The sequence below is a fragment of the Schistocerca serialis genome, chromosome 11 (assembly GCF_023864345.2).
Source record: "Schistocerca serialis cubense isolate TAMUIC-IGC-003099 chromosome 11, iqSchSeri2.2, whole genome shotgun sequence".
NCBI lineage: Eukaryota > Metazoa > Arthropoda > Insecta > Orthoptera > Acrididae > Schistocerca > Schistocerca serialis.
This window is the reverse complement of record NC_064648.1, coordinates 63,291,443-63,312,878: the sequence shown is the minus strand read 5'-3', so window position 1 is coordinate 63,312,878 and position 21,436 is coordinate 63,291,443. Positions and strand designations below refer to the sequence as shown.

Below are 21,436 nucleotides of genomic sequence, written 5' to 3'. Positions count from 1 at the left end.
ACGTCTTGAGTTACAGCTTCCACAGCTGCTGTTATGCGATGTCTCAGTTCCTTCATTGTTGTTGGTAACGTAGGCCCAGAAAGTCTTTAATAAGCCCCCACAAGAAATAGTCTCATAGAATCTGGTCCGGTGACTTTGGAGGCCAGTAATGTAAGGTTGAGTCATATTGTCCAATGTGACTGATCCATCGTTCCGTAATCCTTTGACTTAAAAACTCCCGCACTTCCGGGTGCCAGTGTGCCAGTGCTCCATCCTGTTGGCAAATGAAGTCTTTTGAATCAGTCTCCAACTGTGGGAAAAGAAAGTTCTCAAGCATATCTATAGATACGTGCTTTCTGTAACAGTGTTCTCGGCAAAGAAAAATGGACTGTACACCTTTTCCCATGAAACTGCACAAAACACATTAATTTCTGGAGTCACTCTCATGTTGTACAACTTCATGTGGTTGTTCTGTACCCCATATTCTCACATTATGACAGTTCACCTTTCCATTTAAATAGAAGGTTGCTTCATCACTAAACACTAAGCTTGGAAGAAAACTGTTATCCTCTACCTTGCCAAGAACAAAATTACAGAACTCCACAAACTCACCTTCTGAAACTAATAAACATATACAGTGAATTAATAATGGACACAAACTCACCTTCACAAAGAGCTTGAAGTAGCTGAATTCTGTATGGTTTCATGTGTAAATGTCGATGCAACACATGTCAGACGGACTTTGGGGGCATGTTGAGCTGTCAAGCTCCACAGCAAATGGATTTTTGCAGACTTCTTGAGAAACTGTAGTGGGTATGTTCAATGTCCGTGCCAGACACAGACAGTGTGCCTTTAAAGAAACAACCTGTTTCTTGTAATTTTTCATGCCATCGTCCAATGATCTGTGCTGTACAAGGATCCACGCCGTAGCTAGCACAAAAGTCACGCTGAACAGTTATTATTGACCCAAACTGTGCGAAACATGGAACACAAAATTCTTTCTGTTGTCCTGACACCTTTTTTGATAGAACTGATTTGGGCACACACTGCAGCTACATAGTGGGAACCATGTAAAACTTGAGAGTTTGGTCTTTCCAACAGTACGTTGTTCACGCTCGTATCTCAAGTGACGTAATAGTTTTGATTTTTTTAAAATCACATGCTTCTTTTTGATACACCCTGTATTTCTGAAAGTTCTTCACCAATTCTTTTTAAATTTTAACAAACTGTGGTATTCAAATAAGCACATGTTTTTTATACCTACAAGAGCTCCAGGAGGTGTAGAAAAAAACACATATATACAGTGAACACAAAGTCTTGCCCCGATTATAACAATTTATTACAGAATAACCATTTGACATAATAATTTACATTTGATGACATTACATAGATTAGTGTTACTAGCTTTTTTTAAGACCACTTACGTCAGTAAACCTCAACGTATGCTCCCTTGGTAGCTCGGAGAATGTCGAGGTGGTATTCCAGTTCCCGCCAGGTGTTTTGTAACACGTGTACTGTCACAGTACTCACAGCAGCTTGTATCCTAGCCTTCAGTTCATTGACATCAGCAACTAGAGTGACTTAGGCTCTGTCCTTGATATAGCACCAGAAAAAAAAAGGTGAAGGGGTGTAATGTCTGGAGTGAGGTGGCCAAGGTGTTGGAACTGTTCCTTCCAATCTACCGATCTGGAAATGTTTCATCCAGGAAATCACGCACTATCAAAGCCCAGAGTGTGGGAGGGATGAGGGGAGGGGGGTGGGGGTGGGGGTGCTATATCAAGGGCAGAGTCTTCGCCACACCAGTTGCTGATGTCCACGATCTGAAGGCTAGGATACAAGCTGCCGTGGGTACTGTGACAGAACACATGTTATGAAACACCTGGTGGGAACTGGAATAATGCTTCGACATTGTTTGAGCTACCAAGGGAGCACACGTTGAGGTTTACTAACGTAAGTGATAAAAAAAAAACTTGTAACACTAACCTATGTAACGGTGTCAAATGAAACTTATTATGTCAAACGGTTATTCTGTTATAAATTTTTATAATCAGGGCATGACTTTGTGCTCACCCTGTATTTAAATGCATCATTGTGTCATAATTTAAAGAGGTTTTGCAGAGAAATTTTGGAGACTTGAGATTTTGAACAAATGGACATGGGGCTTTTGCTAACAATATATCACTTTGTATATTACATATATATACCATATGGCTCTTCAGTGGGTATATGAAAACAAACTCGTATTCAAATGCAGCGTTGTGTGAAAACTTCAGAGCAATCAGTGAAGAATTTTCAGAGTTACGTGATTTTGAACAAATTAACATTTACATAAATATAATAGAGGGAAACATTCCACGTGGGAAAAATATATCTAAAAACAAAGATGATGTAACTTACCAAACGAAAGTGTTGGTATGTTGATAGAGACACATTTTACGCCCAAAGTCCTCACACTTAAAGTTCCCATCTCTAGCTGTAACCCGTCTCTCCATCAGTCCCTATACCAGTTCCAAACTACACTTTTTCGACTTTTTTCACACCAGATCTCCAGTTGCTTTCTATTTCACCTTTATCTCCCCCATATATTTTTATTTTCATTTTCATTTCAGCCTCATGTTACACTTTCCACCTTCTAATACCATGTCACCCTCACAAAATCCCCACAACGACCCAATTAAGTTTTATTTACATTCCCTCCGCAAACATGCCTTCGCCCTAGCCAGATTACGCTCCCATATTTTATTTACTCAGGCTTGTCTGACATTTGGCATTACCCCCAAAGGCCTCACAAGTTCCCACCTCTGGCTGTAACCCATCTTTCCATCAGTCCCTATACCAGTTCCGAACATTTACATGTTTATTTATATAGATGAGATATCAAAACTTCTTGGGAAATATACCTGTCAGAATGTCTGTCGTAATTGAAATTTAATTTTTGGGGTCAAGGCAAGGCTGTATGTTTTGCCATAGTTGTAGACTCATTCTGAAATTGAGATGAACTTACTATGTTGTGAATGTGAAAGTCACATTCAACCTCATTTGGGAAAATGAAAAGTGAATTTTCTCACTAACTGCTATTTTTCAGCGAATGTTAATATTCTAGCCATATCTCTCCAATGCAACCATTATGCTTCTGTTGAATTCTCTTCGTGGGATATTTTTCCTATTTTTAAGAGTTGAGGCAGTCAAAGATTTTATGAAGTCTCCATAAATGTATTCCTAGGGACAGTGGTGAGAGCAAGTATAGGATATAATAGTTTATTTGTATTAAAACATAATATTTAACTTGTAGCAGCTTTAGTAATATTGATGTTTGTGTTTGTGACCTAAAATAAGAAAGAAAAGGGCCATTGCATGGAAGAGAAATTGATGGTTGCTTGTGCTGTATCATGTAATTTTCACATGATCTGGATTTAAAATTATGGCCATGAAGTTTTGGCCTATTGTATTTCTACAGTTTAAAAAGTAGGAAAAATCCTTAAAAATGGAGATAAAACTGATTGATGATAGACATCCTAACCTCCATTAAGTGTCACTTAAAGTGAATGACAAGCTTACGGAGCATACTATTCAGTTTTGAAGCCTGAGGTGTCGGCCAAGCTGAGGGAAACAGTTTTTGGACTGATGTATAACACCAAAAACAATTAATGGGTGTGAGACATGGAGATTAAATGAATAATATTAGCCCAAAGAGGAACGGAAAGATCAATGTTCAGCTACAAAAAGAAAGACAGAAAGAAAGCAGTTGATATCAGACAGACAACAAAGTTCACTGACATAATGGAAAGATTGAGTACCTCAAAATGGCAGTGGGCTGGTCATGTTGCTCGAAAAAAAGATGGCACGTGGTCAAAACATCTACGAGACTGGAGCCAAATTTACCAAAAAAGACCAAGGAGAAGACCTCCAGACAGATGGGACAGAGACTAAAGAAAGACAGCCAGATTGAATTGGCAACAGGAAGCCCGAGATCAGCAGAAATGGAAGAACCTACTGGGATCCTATTTTGGACACTGCCTCAGAGAGGCCACAACACTGAGTAATTGAACTGGATGAAGGTGATGAAGAAGAAGAAGATGATGATGAAATAAATATTGACGTATTACAAAGTGGCCAATTTTATGGATCTTGTGCATAAAATATGTCAGGCCTGGTGGTCTTTCGTAAAGCATGTGCCTGGAAACGGAAAGGGTGTGGGATTGAATCCCAGTCTGTTGATGGAATATTTCAATGTGCCTTTTAACCGAGCCTTTGTCTTTTAATAATGTGGAGATTCACCAGGGATGACACGTGGTCCGGATTGTACATTAAATTGTAGGGCAAGTTTCCCTCGTAGGGTTACTGGTGCAGCCTAGAGATATGCAAGCTACCTAAGTTGCATTCATTTGAAAGACTTGCACCAAGCCATTGTATCACACATAATTATTAATATATGTGACATTATGAAAGCAGTAAAAATATAATTGTTTCTATTTTGTAATAATATGTGCTTCATACTGGAAAGGATTCAGTATAAAACATGAATGTTAAATATCTTTGATGAAAACATTTTGTCTACTTTTCAGGACTGGGCGTCCGGAGAACATGGAGGAGACGTGAGTGACCCTTTGAATGTGGAGACACAGGAGGACAGTGATGTAGTGAGTATCATCTTGATTTGTCATCATTGTGTTGACTCCCAGTGGCTAAATTGTTACCCTTGCACACACTTCAGTCAGGGGGCAGTGTTTATAATTCAACTTAAATGTGAGAAATTAATGGCAGTCTCACCTTGAAATTTCAATGAGTTGGCAGAAGAAAGTACTAATTCGCAAGAGGGTATTTTGGGAACTTCCAGTATGCTCTGTAACTGATCATTTGCATCTTTTGTTATATGTATATGTTTGTTAACTTGTTATTGTTCCTATATTTTGGAAAATATGAATGGTCTGAAAATGGATCTGACCGGAAACTAGTCACTAAGTAAATAATAGTGAAATTTGCAACTTTGGCTGTTTTTATTGTTGTATGGAGTGTATTTTCATTTATTGGATATCATTATTGAGCCAGAAATTACAATTCACAAAAATTATTTTTACTTAGCAAACCTCACATAAATCTTCTGTAATTTTGTTTTCATCTATTTTGTCAAACTTTAACAACAATTAAGAGGGAACAGTTAGAATGTCCATAAATTGTAAACTGACATTATTAAAAATAAATATGTTTTACTTAGTTTCTGCTCATTGTCTGTTTCATCTTACTGTCATTGTTAGCATAGTTTTAGTCTAAGGTGGATGAAATTTTTGCTTGCAAATTTCTTTCCTGGTTTTGGTATTCTTCATGTACATAATTTAAATGAAATGGTACAAGCTTAGACATCAACTTTCCAAATTTAATTGAAGCATTCTATACAATTTTTCTCACAACACAATCAATTGTCACAAGATGGAATTTAAGACTTTTACAAACACATGTCCAACACCTCTTCCTGACAAGTATCTAACTTCAGAGATATTGTATTATGCAGTTATTCCAGCAATTTCAATATTAACATTTTAACAGGAAAGATTTTCACATTACAACCCATTATCCAATTTATTATCTCCACAGTTTTTAATAATCAGTGTGCAGTGTTACGTGGCTTTGTGCTTAATTACAGACTTCCTATTTTATCAGTTGATTTGTTTTCACCACGTAACGCCCGCTGTTTACGTCCTCCTTCATTGCTGAGTGATGTATCACTTTTTGTTCTGATGCCGAAACTCTTGCTTTCCTATATCTTTACTACTTTTTATCTATATAAATGATGAACTATTGGTTTTGCCGTTTAACAACTTTTTAATAACTGTGGAAGTATTACAGGCATCGGGTCCCACCTAATGTGTCACCCGCCAATACGTTTTACACGAACCTTTCGAGACTCAAACGATCTGTTTACAAAGAGAAAGCAGAATATCTCTTCCTTTGACGTTGTCCGACAACGACCTAGGAAGCTCGACGCCCTCGCGGCCCGGGCTCTTCTGTGGCTCGCGGTAGTTTGCAGCATTTGTTTTATTCCTCGCCCACTTGCCGCTACGTCAAACTTTCGGCGTGATCGTCGGGCAATGTCTTCCACGGTATCTGCAACATAAATAAACTTTCTTCCCACGGTATTTCTGAAAACCCAAAAACAAACTTAAAGAACATGGTAATAATAACTGTTCTTACAATTATTCGTATAAGTCTTGGTCGATTTAATGAGGGGTGGGACAGGCCTAAGCCTTGTGACACCACAAGTGGTAATATTACCAATATAAGGGACGATCAAAAAGTTTCTGTTTGAAGGGCATGTGGACTAGAATCGGTTTTTCAACCAGGCAAAATTACTGAAAACATTGAGGCAATCATCCCACTGACATACCAGGCTGAAGGTACCCATTTTGTAAAACGCTGTGTCCTGCTGCATGAAGAAATCTTTGAATGCCTGCTGCATATCATCATCTGACCAGCACCGGTGACCCTCCCAGGCCTTTTTTAAGGGACTGAAGGAATGACAATCACATGGCAAGAGAATGCAATAGGGGTGGTGCTCTGAGTGTCTCCCAGTTTGGTCGGTGGAACTCCAACGTTAAGACATTTGCGATGTGGGGACGTGTATTATCGTGAGGGAACAGCACCCTGTGTTGCAGTTTTTCTGGATGTTTTGCTTTAAGTGCACAATGTAATTTCTCCAGTGTTGCAAGATTCCTCGAAGTCAGTAAACAGTGGGCTCGGTAACAAAAGAACGGGATGAGCATCACCTTTCCGTTAATGAATGACTCTTGAATTTCTTGGGATGAGGGGACAATGAGTGACATTACTACATTCTTCATTCTCTGAAGGGTGCTTGGTGGTGTTTCTCCTTCAGCAGCCAAGAACTGAATGACTGTGCATCGGTCTTGTTTGGTCACTTTAGTAATAATGTTGCAGTAGTTTGCATTTCTGTGTTTAAGTTGATATAAAGGCCCGATGTAGACCAACACATTATTGACTTGCTCAAATTATGAAGCTCCTTCTCTTGAATAAATCATCCAAATTTTCTGAGATTTTAATCATCATCTACCAATTTCTTTCCCATTTGGATAATTACTACATGATGTGTGGGTTGTTGCTGTTATTGGTTTTTTCCGCTCTCAGAGTGTAATTTGAGGAAAAATATTTTTTTGTACCAGGTGATTATAATTAAACTTTCCCTTTTTAACATGTTATAACACACAAACAAATTACCGTACGAGTACCAAACTTGGTAGCATTAATGTCCAGAGTATGAGGTGGATGATTTCCATGTGTCACAGTCCCAGTTCCAACTATTGCCACCAGGTGCCATGATTAGTCATCGTGATTCATAGTATCACACCCCTGAACAATCGCAGTTCACTTGTTGGCTTGTCAACATGAGCTTGGACAAAAGGCACAGGGCATTATTAGTGAAACTCTATTATTGAAACAACAGTAATGCCGCAGCTGCACTTCAGGAATTCCCCAGCTGAAAGGATTATGGAAGGGTCTTCATTCACAACCTGCTGTATGGAGCATTGTGAAGAAGTTCGAATCAACTGGAGAACTGGGTGCCACTCTGGAAATAGGCTGACGACCATTGCATCACAGGTGGTTGATGAAATCGCTGTTGCTATGGCAGACAACACCGTGCGCAATTCCCAATCGTCAGGCAGCGCGTGCTGTGTCACGACAGTTGAACATCTCGTGAGCCACCGTATGGAAGCTGCTTCGAACAATTCTCACATGGGATCTGAACAAGATCCATATGGTACAGCAGCTTCCACCACAGGGCGCACAATGACGTGTTGACTTCACTTTCCACTTTCTCGGAAGGATTAAAGTTGACGAGGGCTGCCCGGAATCATCCTATCGATAGACAAAGCTCATTCGTCTCTGACAGATGAGGTGGATACATAGAATTGCAGAGAGTGCGGAGAGGGGGGGTGGGCATATTCACCTCTAGTAACTGTGCATGATGTTTCACTGTATGGTGTGGCTTCACGGCTACATTCATAATTGGTCCAACCTTTTTTTGAACTGGTTGGTGTTCAAGGACCAAAGACGTGCAGCGTGACTGGCCAGCGTTTTTGAAGTATACTTCGCCAACGTGTCATGCCCGCCCTACAGGAGAGAGATGCATTTTATAAACAATTGAATTATCAGCCAATTGTTTCCAAATGCTTGGCTGGCATGATCACCTGATCTCACTCCCTGTGATTTCTGGTTGTGTGGCTACCTGATAGACAAGATTTACCAGGGGAACACTCACACATGTGCTGCCTGAAGCGCAGCATATCAAGAGAGGTAGCCAGCATACCTACAGACATGCTTTGTTATGCTGTGCAGAAAGCAATCGTGTGCTTTCAGACTCTTCTGGACGCTGATGGGTGCCATATTGAGACCCTTTTGTAGCAGTAATGGTACTGGTATGTAAAGGTATGATGTATTGTGTAGCACATGAAAAGTGTTTCAATTGAAATGATTTTGCATTATTTCTCTTCTCATGTCGTTGACATTAATGTTACCAAGTTTGTTACACGTACGGTAATTAGTTTCCATGTTATAACATGTTAAATAGGGAGAGTTTAATTATAACCACCTGCTACTGTGTTTCATTTTGATACATATGTGTATACCATACAAATATATCCATAAATAATATACATATTATAAATATAGATTTAAAAATGTTATTGTTTGAGAAATGTTATTGGATCATGATTTTTTATTAGTGCAGAGTATTGATTTCTTCAATAGAGAATGAGAGTTTATTATTGACCAGTTTCATTACAATGGCTGCTACCAAAGCACTCTATCTAAGGACCAAATTACTACTACATGTTACAGTACCCAACCCAAATACCGTTGAACTCTGTGACTATTATTCTGTTAAGACCTGTTGATGGAGAATGCAAGCATCCACAAACACTTTTAAAAAAGCTTTCCTTTACTACCGTACCAGTTTCGGGCTATTGTGCCCATTTTCAGATGGCTACACTTGTTTTACTATAGTGTTAGATTTATCAGCAGCATGTTGTCTGCACTTGCAGTTTGTTCTGCTGAATGTTATTTCCACCTTATCATTTCTGTGAGGAAGCATACACATAAGAGGGCAAGTCAGTTATTATCTGCAATTTAGTTATATTTTTGTTTATTTTGGTAGCACTGTCATATTACATTGATGACGCATACTTTGTTTCAAGCTGCTAGGTTAGTTTCGTTACCGCTGCCGTGCTGTTAATCGTAGCTGCTCCACTGTCTATTTGCATAAAGGAAGAGCAACGTTCAGTGATCCGTTTTTTGTTGTCGTAAGGTGTATCAGGGGCTGAAATTCATCAAAGACTTTCGGTACAGTACAGGAACAGTGTTTTGCCACAACGGAGTGTCTACAAATGTATTGAAAAATTCCGAAATGGTCGCACAAGTGTTACGCACAATGAAGGAGCCGGACAACTGTTTACTGCCACATATGGAGAAACCATTGAGCATTCTTGTGAAATGATTCTCTTAGACAGACGATTAACTATTGACGAAGTATCACATCATCTGCAAATTAGTCACGGTTCTGCCTACTAAATCATCCACAACAGACTTGGGTTTCATAAAGTTTGTGCAAGATGAGTCCCAAAACAACTCACACAGTTGCATAAACAAATGCGCTTGGACATCAGCAAAAAGCATTAGGATTGCTATGGTAACAAAGGCGACAACTTCTCAGACAGGATCATTACTGGTGACAAACATAGGTCCAGCGTTACGAGGCGGAGAGTAAACGGCAGAGTATGGAATGGAAACACCCAAATTCGCCATGCAAGAAAAAGTTCAAGACCCAACCATCTGCAGGAAAATTTATGCTTATGGTGTTTTGGGACGCACAAGATCCAGTCCTGGAACATTATGCGGAAAGGGGCACAACAATAAACAATGTACGTTCACAGTGCGTTGTTTACTGCCAGGCTGCAATTCGAAGCAGACGCCGAGGATTGCTGTCAAAAGGTGTTGCGTTTTTGCACAATGCCTGTCTGCATACTGCTGCCCACACTGCTGAAACACTCCAGAAACTCAAATTTGAAGTACTGGATCATCCTCCATATAGTCCCGATCTTGCCCCTTCTGACTATCACTTGTTTGGTCCACTAAAACGGGCAGTAAGAGGACGTCGATTTGCCTCAGACGAACCCGTGAAAGAAGTGGTGCATTCCTGGCTCTCAGCTCAACCCAGAACCTTTTTTTATGAGTGCATCGGGAAGCTTGTACAACGATGGACCAAGTGCATTGAAATGCAATGATACTATGTTGAAAAATGATGTTCTTGTAAGTTTCCTATTTGATTACAATAAAATTTTATAACTACTTTGCAGATAAAAATTGACTTACCCTCGTACAACACAAACTACTGTGGCACATAAGCTCCTCACAATAAACTTTATGTCAGCTTCAAATGTGTGTAAATGTAATGTTTTTGTTTAAAACAGTATCATTTTATCCATGATAAAGTTTTTCAACTCACAGGTTTTGTTCAGTTAAACATTTCTTGGGAATTCTATAACCTATAAAGATAAACCTTTATTTGATTGTGATTACTAATTTTGGGCAGCTGTGCCCACCGCCATATGGCTGCAGTGATGGCTATTACATGATAAATCTATGCAGCAATGTGCCATCTGTTCCTGTACTGCATTAGTGATGCCTGTATTTGATTATGATACAAAAAACATCTGCAGTAATGGGAGTGAATGACATAACCAGCTGTGAGGCAAAATCTGGGTCTAGTGTAGTGCTGGAGCAGATGAAATTAGTGGCACCAAGTTAGTGTCCAGACAGTGATGGATGTGGCAGGAACTGAAATTTAGCATTGCAAATCAAAAGCAGAAATGCTTAATTCAGTTTTCAAATGTTGGTTTACAAAGGAAAATCCAGTAGTACTGATGCAATTTACTTCACTAACCACTGCAAAGATGAGTGAAATAAATACTTTTGCCAGTGGTGTTGAGAACTCCATTAAACTTAAACAAACCTCTAGTCCTGATGGAATCCCTATCGTAGCTTATAATGAATTTGTGGCTGAGTAAGCCCCTCTTTTAAACATAATCTCCTGTAGATCCCTTGAGCAAAAACCATACTCTGTGGTAGGAAGAAGTAGATTCTTAATGCTCAAATATAATGAAGTGTCTCAAAGAGAATGACCTCCTCTATGTAAATCATCACGGGTTCCGAAAACATCGACCGTGTGAAACCCACGCTTCTGTCACATGATTTCCTGAATGCCTGTGACCAAGACGGTGAAGTAGATGGAGTATTCCTTTATTTTCAAAAAGTATTCTACTCAGTAACCACCCCTGCCTCACCCATGCACATGCACACACTTAGTATTGAAAGCGGGATCATGTGGGATATCAGGAGAAGCTTGTGACTAGAATGTACGTTTCTTAGTACAGAGATCTGCCCCAGGGATGTGTGTAGGGACCCTTGCTATTCATGATGTATGTTAATGACATCATAGACAATATTAACCCTAGCACCACTAAGCTTGGATCTGTCTCATGGATGTCTAAGGGGTGACAAGGGGTGAGGGGGGGGGGGGGGGGGGGGCAAAAATTGGCCTCGCATTCTTTTCACTTTTTAACATTTTGTTTGTTTGTTAATTTTGTTTTGATTATTTGATGAACTAGGAATTTCTTTACTAGGTTGCAACACACTTTCCATAGTTATCAGGAACATTATACAAATGAAGTAATAAACATGAGATATATTATTATACTTTTATCATGATACTAACATTTTCATATACATCACACTTATATTGAGAAATCATAAAAGGATGTACAATAGCAAACCACATATTAGAAAACAGAAAATCAAAGTCAGAAATTACAATTGAGTTTTTCCTTCCGACTCACTTTCCATTTCACAACCTTTGCGTATGATTGTTTTTGCAGAATGACTGGAACACTCTGTTTCTGCAGAATGAGTGGCACACACATACTTGGAACACCTGCAACAAACTATAGACACTATTGTCATCTTGTCTTTTTCCTGTTTAGAGTTTTTACTCTTCAAACAGATGTTACATCTTCCTCTTGAATAAAATTCAACAGATTGAACAGTTGCAGTAATGCTGGGCAGCATTTTCCCTAGAAAACTTTCCATTGCAGAGGTGATAGGCTTTTGTAGGCCCACGATATTCTTTGCTCTCTCTTCCGCAGCTGGCCTAACAAGCTGTTGACCTAATTCTAGCAGATACAGCCTTCTTACATCATGCGTCTTCTTACTGCAGTTTGGGTTGTTTATCATGAAAATTGTCCCAGCATTGAGAAAGGCAATATCTATCAAGGTGAAAAAGAGAGATAATAGCCACCTTCTCTTCCCTCGTTTTACTGAATGGTGTCGCGCCATTTGACCAGTGCTGTCTACGCCCCCTTTGGTTTCACTGTAGCAGAGATTGAGGTTTGTCTTTTTTTTCTCTGTTGACTCATTACCTTGTTATCATTGTGTTGTGTGGAAAGAAGTAGGAGATTCTTAGTAGGCTTCAGTATGGAGATGTATGACACCAAGGTAACTGGTGTGTTGCCTGTTTGTGGATCTGTGAATAAGAACTTAGAGGAATATAGCTCTTGACCGTGCATCTTCTTTAGCTGTCCTGGTCTGTGTTTTCTGTTACTCTTCAGTGTTCCTACCAAAGTTAACTTGTCATCACCGTAGAGCTCCTCGGTTAGGTCTATGGATGCATAATAACGATCTGTTGTTATATTTCTTCCACTTCCTGCCAGCAGATTCACTAGGCGTCTAACAACTGCCTTTGCACTCCGTTCCTTGGCAGGTCATTAATCCTTCTCTTCATAGACCTCAATGTTTATAACATACTGGATGTGTGCATCTGCTAAAATCCTAATCAGTATGCCATACTTCCCAGGCTCGTCTTTCATAAAGACCTTAAAGGGACATCTTCCTCGAAATAGGGAGAGCGTTTCATCAATCGTTAGATCTGCACTCGGTATGTAGTATTTCACAAACATTTTGTCAATTTTGTTGGAAACTTCACGAAGGGGGCAAAACTTATCCTGCTTTTGTCTTTCGGACCTTCTTTCTTTATCATCAAATCTAATCGAGGACAGCCGGCTGGTGTAGCCGTGCGGTTCTAGGCGCTTCAGTCTGGAACCAGTACGGTCGCAGGTTCGAATCCTGCCTCGGGCGTGGATGTGTGTGATGCCTTTAGGTTAGTCAGGTTTAAGTAGTTCTAAGCTCTAGGGGACTGATGACCTTAGATGTTAAGTCCCATAGTGCTCAGAGCCATTTGAACCATTTAATCAAAGACAGAAGTTCTCCATATCGAATACGACTCATTGTAATTATGTAGATATTCTTTCCCAGTACTTTTCCCCATATGTCCTCAAGAGCCAGTCTAATGCCATTATTTGTGCGTATCAAAATACCAGTGAAGCCGTACATTTCTTCTACGGCTGTAAGTTTCAAGTTCTTATTATGAGCTTCTCGGTTTGTATTGTCCACCATAATCTTCATTATTTCGGGCGTTATGAACTTTTTGAAAGATTCTGACACACTAGAGGTCGAACCTTCATGAAAATTCACTATATTTTGTACTGACCTGCATACTTGCCTTGGAGGTGCAGTAATATATTCCTTATTGCTTTTTGCTGTAACAATGATACTGGAAGCAGTTGCATGCTGTTCATCAGAGGATGAACTCTGTGAACTTGACTCATTTTCAACTGGTGTGTCACTATCGTATGTCACAAGTGTATCATCATCTTCTGGATCACTTTTATCACCTTCACTTGCTTCATTTATCATAGCTGACGCCTCTTCATCTGTGAGAAACCTCAGTTACTGACGAGACATTTTATTAGAACTGTGAGTAATGTACAACAGCTCAAACAACAAAGAAAATTTATTTCAAAACAACGATGGCAACGCAATACAGTGGTATGAACAGTCAGAAACTGCATTTCTTTCTGCCATATTGAGATATATTTTAATGAGAAAAGTTGTCTCACTGATGTCTAAGGGGGGGGACTGCCTTCACTTATATTAAATATAATAGGCAGATTTAAATAATTCACAAAAATTATAAAACCACGACAGCACATTCTCTAGATATTTTTCTAAAACTACCTAAATTCTTACTTCTTCACTCCAACAAATAGATATATTATGCAAATAAAGCAAACAGTGGGGGCAATTTTTGACCCCCCCCCCCCCCCCCTTTCCCCCTAGTGGTGCTAGGGGTAATAATAACCTGACACTTTTCACAGATTATGCAGTTATATATAATAAAGTAATGTCTGAAAAACATCTTCTTCAGTGTTGTTGTGATCTGCAGTCCAGACACTGGTTTGCTGGAGCTCTTCATTCTACTCTATCTTGCGCAAGCCTCTTTGTCTCCACTTAGTTACCACAATCTACATCTATTTGAACCTACATACTGTATTCATCCCTTCATCTTCCTCTACAATTTTACCCCCTCCCACCATCACACACACACTTTCTTCCATTACCAATCTGGGAATTGCTTGATACCTCAGGGTGTATCCTGTCAAGCGATCGCTCATTTTGTCAGGTTGTACCGCAGATTTCTTTCTTCTCTAGTTTGACTCGTACCTCTTTATTTGTTATTCGATCTGCTCGTCTAACCTTCAGCTTTCTCCTATAGCACCATACCGCCAAAGCTTCTTTTCTCTTCTTTTATGTATTTCATACCATCCACATTTCACTTGCATACGAGGCTACACGAAAGACTGATTCCATCAGAAAAGGACTCCTGACACCTTATATAATTCTAGAGGGTAACAAATTCATCTTTTTCAGAAATTTTCTTCATGCTATTTACGATCAGCATTGTATATCCTCTCTATTTCTGCTGTCATCAGTTATTTTGCTACTCATCTCGTACTTTTAGTGTCACATTTCCAAATCTAATTCTCTCAGCACTGCTTTATTTGATTCAACTATATTTCATTTCCTTGTCTTACTTTTGTTGGTGTCCATTTGTGATCTCTCTTCAAAACTGTTAATTTCTTTCAGCATCTCTTCAAAGTCCTTTGCTGTTTTTGGCAGAATTACAATGTCATCAGCAAATCTCAAAGCATTTATTTCTTCTCCCTGAATTCCCTTTCCAAATTTCTCTTTTGTTTCATTGACAGCTTGCTCAATGGACAGACTGAATAGCGTCAGTGACAAGCTTCAATTCTGCCTCACTCCCTACTCAGTCGCTGCTTCCCTTTCGTATCTCTTGACCACTGCAGTCTAGTTTCTGTACAAGTTTTAAATAATATTTTATGCCCCGTAGTTTGTCCCTGTTACCTTTAAAATTTCAGACAGTGTAGTCAGTTAACATTGTCAAAAGCTTTGTCTGAGTCTACAACTGCTGTAAATATAGGTTTGCCTTCCCTTAACCTACATTCTTAGATAAGTCATTTTGCCTCACGTGTTCGTACATTTCGCTGGAATCTAAACTGATTTTCCCTGAGGTAGGCTTCTACCAGTTTTTCATTCATCTGTAAATATTTTTTAACCATGATGTATAAAACCAGTTATTCAGTAGTATTCACCCCTGTCTGCACCTGCCTTGTTTGAAATTGTAATTATTACATGCTTCCTGAAGCATGAGAGTGTTTCAACTAGCACTCAATCTAAGGGTGGGCACATGGCCTTCACACTACCTTTATTTTCAGTCTTCCTTGCCCCCTCTCATCCTGTCTGTTTGACTCGGTGTTTGTCTTTTCACCATCTGTGTCTCTCTTGTGTTTTTATGCTGGGGATTTTAGTGTGTTGCAGAGTGGGCGGCTCATCCGTTTTTGTTCTTGTGATCAGCTAGCTAAGGCCATCTGCTATATCGTTTTTAACACCTCTTACCACTTTTTTCCATTTCGTTAATGTTTTCAATCTAGCTCAATACTTTCGTTCCCTACTTCACAGAGTTTCACACATTTTGTTCCTTCCCAGGATTTCAATTGATGGGATTCCTTGGGGTATGGTTTTAATCTGAGATCTGTGTGACTAAGGGAGAAGAGACTGATGATCATGCATTCTAGTCCCATTAATCTCCCAAATAATTAAGCAAACAACTTTTGTCTGTTCTTGTATTTGCATACCAGGTGGAATAATGGCTGGCTCTCTCAAGAATCTGAATAATGCTGCTGGAATGTTGTCTACTGCATGGACCTTGCATCCACTGAGGGCTTTCAGTGCAGTGTCATATCCTTCTTGCAGTATCGTATCCCCCTTCTTATTTTCACCTGCTTCCCCCTATCTTTCAATAATATTGTCCTCTGGTTTGCTATCCTTATATAGACCTCGATTACTCCTTCCAACATATTTTAACGCTTTACTTTCACATTTCTTTTTGATATGCTCTATTTAAATTAAATATGTTACATTGTTCCTCACGCTCTTACCATTTTGTAGGTGCTTCGATCTGTGGCAGACTTTTCTAACCCATTTATTGATTTATATCTCATAAATACTTGAAATTTTTTACCATTTCTATTTGAACATTGTGGGTCTGTAAAATTTTTGGTGCATTTTTTATGCCAGTGATAAACTTTGTATTCTCAGTGTTATCTGTTCCAAGAGATTGACTCGTGTTTCTGTGTGCTAGATTTTCATATAGTGCATCGACATTCTCGTATTTCTGTGTGCTAGATTTTCGTATAGTGCATCGACATTGTCTGCAAATGCCAGGCGGCTTACTTCAGTGCACTGTTTCTTTCATTCAAGTTCTATTTGTGACTCTTAATATTCTTTAATTTTTCATTTCAGACCCTTGCAATATTTTTATAGTACTCAGTTGAAGAGGGCTAAAAACAAACCATCAGCTAGACTTACACTACTATTTTTTTAAAGGTCTTAGAACTTTCACCCATGAACTTGACTTTTGAGACTGTGTCTGTAAACATTTGGCTGATTAGATTTGCCAATTTATTTTTAATACCAAATTTTTGGAATAGTTTATGCAGCATTTCCTGTATCATCTTCTTGAAAATGACGAATGCTACACCAACATCTTTAGAGTTCATTAGACTGTGATGCATTATAGATTTGAAATTGAATATCTGTTCTGGGCAGTATGTGCCTCTTCCAAAGGCCTGTTGATATTGTGTAATTGTGAGTGGAGATATTTTTTTAGTTTTATTCAATAGAATTTTCGAAAAATATTTTATAGGCAGCTGATAGGAGAGATATTTCGATGTTGTTATTGACATATTTTTTGTCATCTTTATTATAAAAAGGATGTATTATGGTGGTTTGCTATTCATTTGAAAACTTTCTATTTTCCATATTTCTTCAAAAAATCATTTGCAGATCTTTTATAATATTTGTTTGTGACCATTTTAGAAGTCAGCTGTTATGGAATCGTCCCTCACTCACTTTGTTATTTTTCAGAGTTTTAATGCTTTCTCTGGTTTATTTAATGGTTGGTGGTATACCTTCTCAGTAGTCAGTGAAGTCTGAGAATTCTAGTTTATGACTTCAGGCGTTTAACAGTTTATCAAAATATTTTGTAACCACAGTAAGCTACGGATTATCAAATTTGTGGATTATGTGCGCAAAGTTCATGGATTTTTGGAAAAAAAAGAAAAGAAAGCCTGGAGTATTTTCTCATACTTGCAACAAATATTTTTGTTTATAACACGCTGTTATGCTTGTGAGTCATGTTTTATCATCAGAAGACGATTAGCACTCCAATCCCAGCCTCAGAGATCTCTGTAATATTTTTCAATTGCTTTCATGCCAAACTTCGCAATGTGTTCTTGGTCAATTTCATGTCTATATGTTTACCTAACCCTAACCCTAGTGGAGTCTTCATCTATAGTGTTCAGACTTGAGGCTGGTTTGCAGCAGCATGCCATTGCACTCTGTATCTGCCTTCCTTTTCATTTCTCCATATCTTATGTATCCTACATCACTCTTAATCTCCTGCATCTGTGACATCCTCGGTCAGCCATGCTAATTCCTTCCCTCTGTAACTCCTTCTTCTACTATTCCAATGATGTTATTGTATCTTAAAATGAACCTTACTACCAGTTTGTTTCTTCTTGTTTGGATGTGCCTCCACATGGTTTATGTACTTTTCTCTGCAACTCTTCATTTGTAACTCTCTGTCTGCAGCTTGTCTTCCTCATCCTTCTGTGGCACCAAATTTCTAGGGTTCCTAACAGCTTATCTCTCATTTCTGTATTGTCTGGGTTTCACACCTGTGTGGGGCCACACTGCAAACAAATTCTTTCATGATCTGTTTCCTTATTTCCAGGGTGATGCTCATGCTGGGTCTTTCTCAAATTAAATACAGGTTTTGTCCTGCTGTGTTCTCTCACAGTTTATTGCTGGCTTCTAGCATCCCCTGTTATCCTGCTTCCAAATATGAGCTATAGATCACCTGTCAGTTCTCACAAGTAGTGTGTAAGTAATGTTGTGGGCTTTTAGATTTAACAGATACACTATCTGATCAAAATATCCAGACATCACTGTGTAATATGGAGTGTAGTGTCACGGTGGTTTGATTGTTTTTTTTTTTTACTTATGTGTGTAATGTGTGAAAGTGCTTATACCATCTCGTCAGGTGTTTTGAATACTCATGATTTCTATAAATAATTTGATCACCTTTCGCAGTAGAAGACCGGACACACTACTGCCGTGCTAATTGTTCTTCTTCACTTGGCAGTTAAGTGTGGAGCTACAAGAGAGACTGTGCTCCTAATAATGTCACCAAATCAACAGATAATCAGACATCAGATTGACTTACATATTCTTCAGCATCATAAACAATGTTTCACATCAACAACTTTCAGAACACCAGATAAGTATTACAATCACCCGAGCAGACAGTGTTCCCTATATGACAGATTGTCACCCGAGGTCCAAATCGACACCATTCTGTGGGCCGAGCTCGGCTCTGGAGTGGCACGTGCACAGAGTAAGCTGTCTGACATTTTAGCAGGTGGCAATGCTTTAATAACTGTTCTGCTCCCCAGACATATGGCTCCCACAGATTACTCCATCATTGTGCAGAATTATCCACACGGTAGGCTGTCTGGTGTTTTTGCCTAACTTACTCACCTTAAGAGACCCGTCAGCTAAGTTAAACCTCAAGTGTAACACGCTATTTCGTACAAAATAGTTTGTGACACCGCAGGCGTCGATCGCTAGATGTCACAAGAGGCAGAATCGCCAGTATAACTGGAACGGAGAATATTGTATTGTCAGTAGAGAAGCATTAAAAGTGGAATGGGTTGCTCGGGAGCACTCAGTGACTTCGAATGTGGACTAGTCGTCGGATGTCATCGGAGTAACAAATCTGTCAGAGACATTGCGACCCTTGTAAATCTGCGCAAGTCGGCTGTGATGAGGTGATTATGAAGCAGAAAAGTGAAGGAACTGGCACAGCTAAACTGAGACCTGGGAGACCTCGTGTACTGACAGAGGATGGTTGTAAAAAACTGCTCAAAAGCAACAGAGGGAATGACTTGTGAGTTTCAAAGTGCTACCAACAGTTGAGTAGCACAACAAATGTGAGTATGGAGTTAAAAAGAGTGGATTACAGTGGTCGAGCAGCTCTTTGTAAGCCACAGATTTTGGTTGAGCAGCTCCTTGTAAGGCATATACGAGGGTGGTTTGAAAAGTTCTCAGAACAGAATAGGAAAAAAAGTACTTATATCACTGAAACTCTTTTTATTTTTCAGTGTAGTCTCTTTGTAGATTAATGCACTCGGTCCAACGACGTTCCAGTGCTTGTATCCCATCTTGAAAATGAGTTTCCTCCAGGCCTGCAAAATAGTTGTCAACTCAGGCTATCACTGCTTCATTTGAAGTGAATCTTCACCCACTGAGAAAAATTTTCAGTTTTTGGAAGAGATGGAAGTCTGATGGAGCCGTATCAGGTGAATAAGGCGGGTGTGGCAACAATTTGTACCTTAGTTTGTGTAATTTTGCCATGGCAACGGCATGTGTGTGCGGGCGTGCATTATCTCGATGGAAGGTGACTTTCTTCTTTGCTAAACCTGACCTTTTTTCATGTATCTTTTGTTGCAGTTTGTCCGGGAGGTAAGCATAGAATTCTCCAGTAATTGTGTGCCCAGTGAGGAGATAATCTACGAACAGAAGCCCCTTCGCATCCCGGAACACTGGTGCCATGACCTTTCCCTCTGAAGGAATTGTCTTTGCTTTCTTTGGTGGCGGAGAATCACCATGTTTGCACTGCTTTGACTGTTGTTTTGTCTCTGGGGTATAGTAGTGCACCCGAGTTTCACCTGTGGTCACAAACCGGGGCAAAAAATCTTGTTCGTTTCTCGTAAAATGGGCCAAACGTTGTTCCGATATGTCCGTTGTCGTGTCTTTTCGATCCGACATCGAGAGTTGCGGCACACGTCTTGCGGATAATTTTTTCAATTCTGATTCTTCGGTTAAAATGTGATATACCCTTTCAGATGACATCTGCCGAGTGTGAGCAATTCACACACTTTCAATCGGCGATCCTCCGTGACCATTTTGTGCACTTTTGCAACAATTTCTGGACTAGCTGCGTGGATCGTCTGAGTTCTCCCAATCGAATTTAAATTCGTTTGTCCACTTGGCAACAGTCAGAATAGAAGGGAGCAGAGTCCCCCAGTGTATTCTGAAAATTGGCACGAATGTCCTTCACTTTTGTACCTTTCTTTAAGAAGTACTTAATCACTGCTCAAATCTCGATTTTTATCCACCTTCGTAAATCACTACACGGAAACAACAGCAGAGCTACGTCACCACCAAAGCTCACTTCCGAGCTAACATGGTACATGTTTATGGGCAACAGTCCAATGAATATCACGTGAACAGCTCGTCACACTAGTGCTGACTACTCGTGGTGATTCTGAGAAATTATCAAACCGCCCTCGTATTTCTGTAGTTAAAGCCAGGGGACATTTGTGATGGTATAAAGATCAGTGCCACTGGATTGTGGGTGGGTAATTCCGAGTGATGAGTCATGCCATATTCTGTTGCCATCTAATCGAAGGGTTTGGGTTTGACGAATGTTATATGCCAGCGATAAAGTAGGAAGGAGGTGGTTTTACGGCACAGGAGTATTTTTTGCGGTATAGGGTGTTGGTCTCCTTATTGTGCTTACGAAAGTACTAAATGCAGAAGGATATGAACAGATTTTACATTATTGTGTACACATACAGTAGAAGAACAGTTTGGAGACAATGACCGATTGTATCAGCATAACAGTGCACCTTGTCATAAAGCAGAATCTGTGAGGCAGTGGTTCATGTGCAACAAGATTCCTGAAATCGACTGACCCATCCAGAGACCTCACCTGAGCACAGCGGAACATCTTTCGGGTGAATAAGAATGTGGACTCGCTCCACATCCTGGTGTTGACATCGCTGTCTTCTCATGTTGCAGCTCTCGAGAAAGAATGGGCTGCCATTCTTCCACAGACATTTGGAGACCTCATCTG

The 21,436-nt window shown here is 39.6% G+C and overlaps 1 protein-coding gene across 6 annotated transcripts in view; it reads left to right on the top strand.

The window, feature by feature from the left end:
* LOC126427032 (zinc finger protein 721-like) overlaps positions 1-21,436 on the top strand; it is a 233,444-nt gene that overhangs the window by 64,050 nt on the left and 147,958 nt on the right. For all 6 annotated transcript variants that reach the window (XR_007576503.1, XM_050089208.1, XM_050089207.1 and 3 more), the window contains exon 3: positions 4,545-4,619. Coding sequence is in view for 5 of the 6 variants with exons in the window: in XM_050089208.1 (XP_049945165.1) it covers positions 4,545-4,619 (75 nt within the window). In the remaining variant the exon portion in view is untranslated. The remainder of the gene's footprint in view (positions 1-4,544; positions 4,620-21,436) is intronic.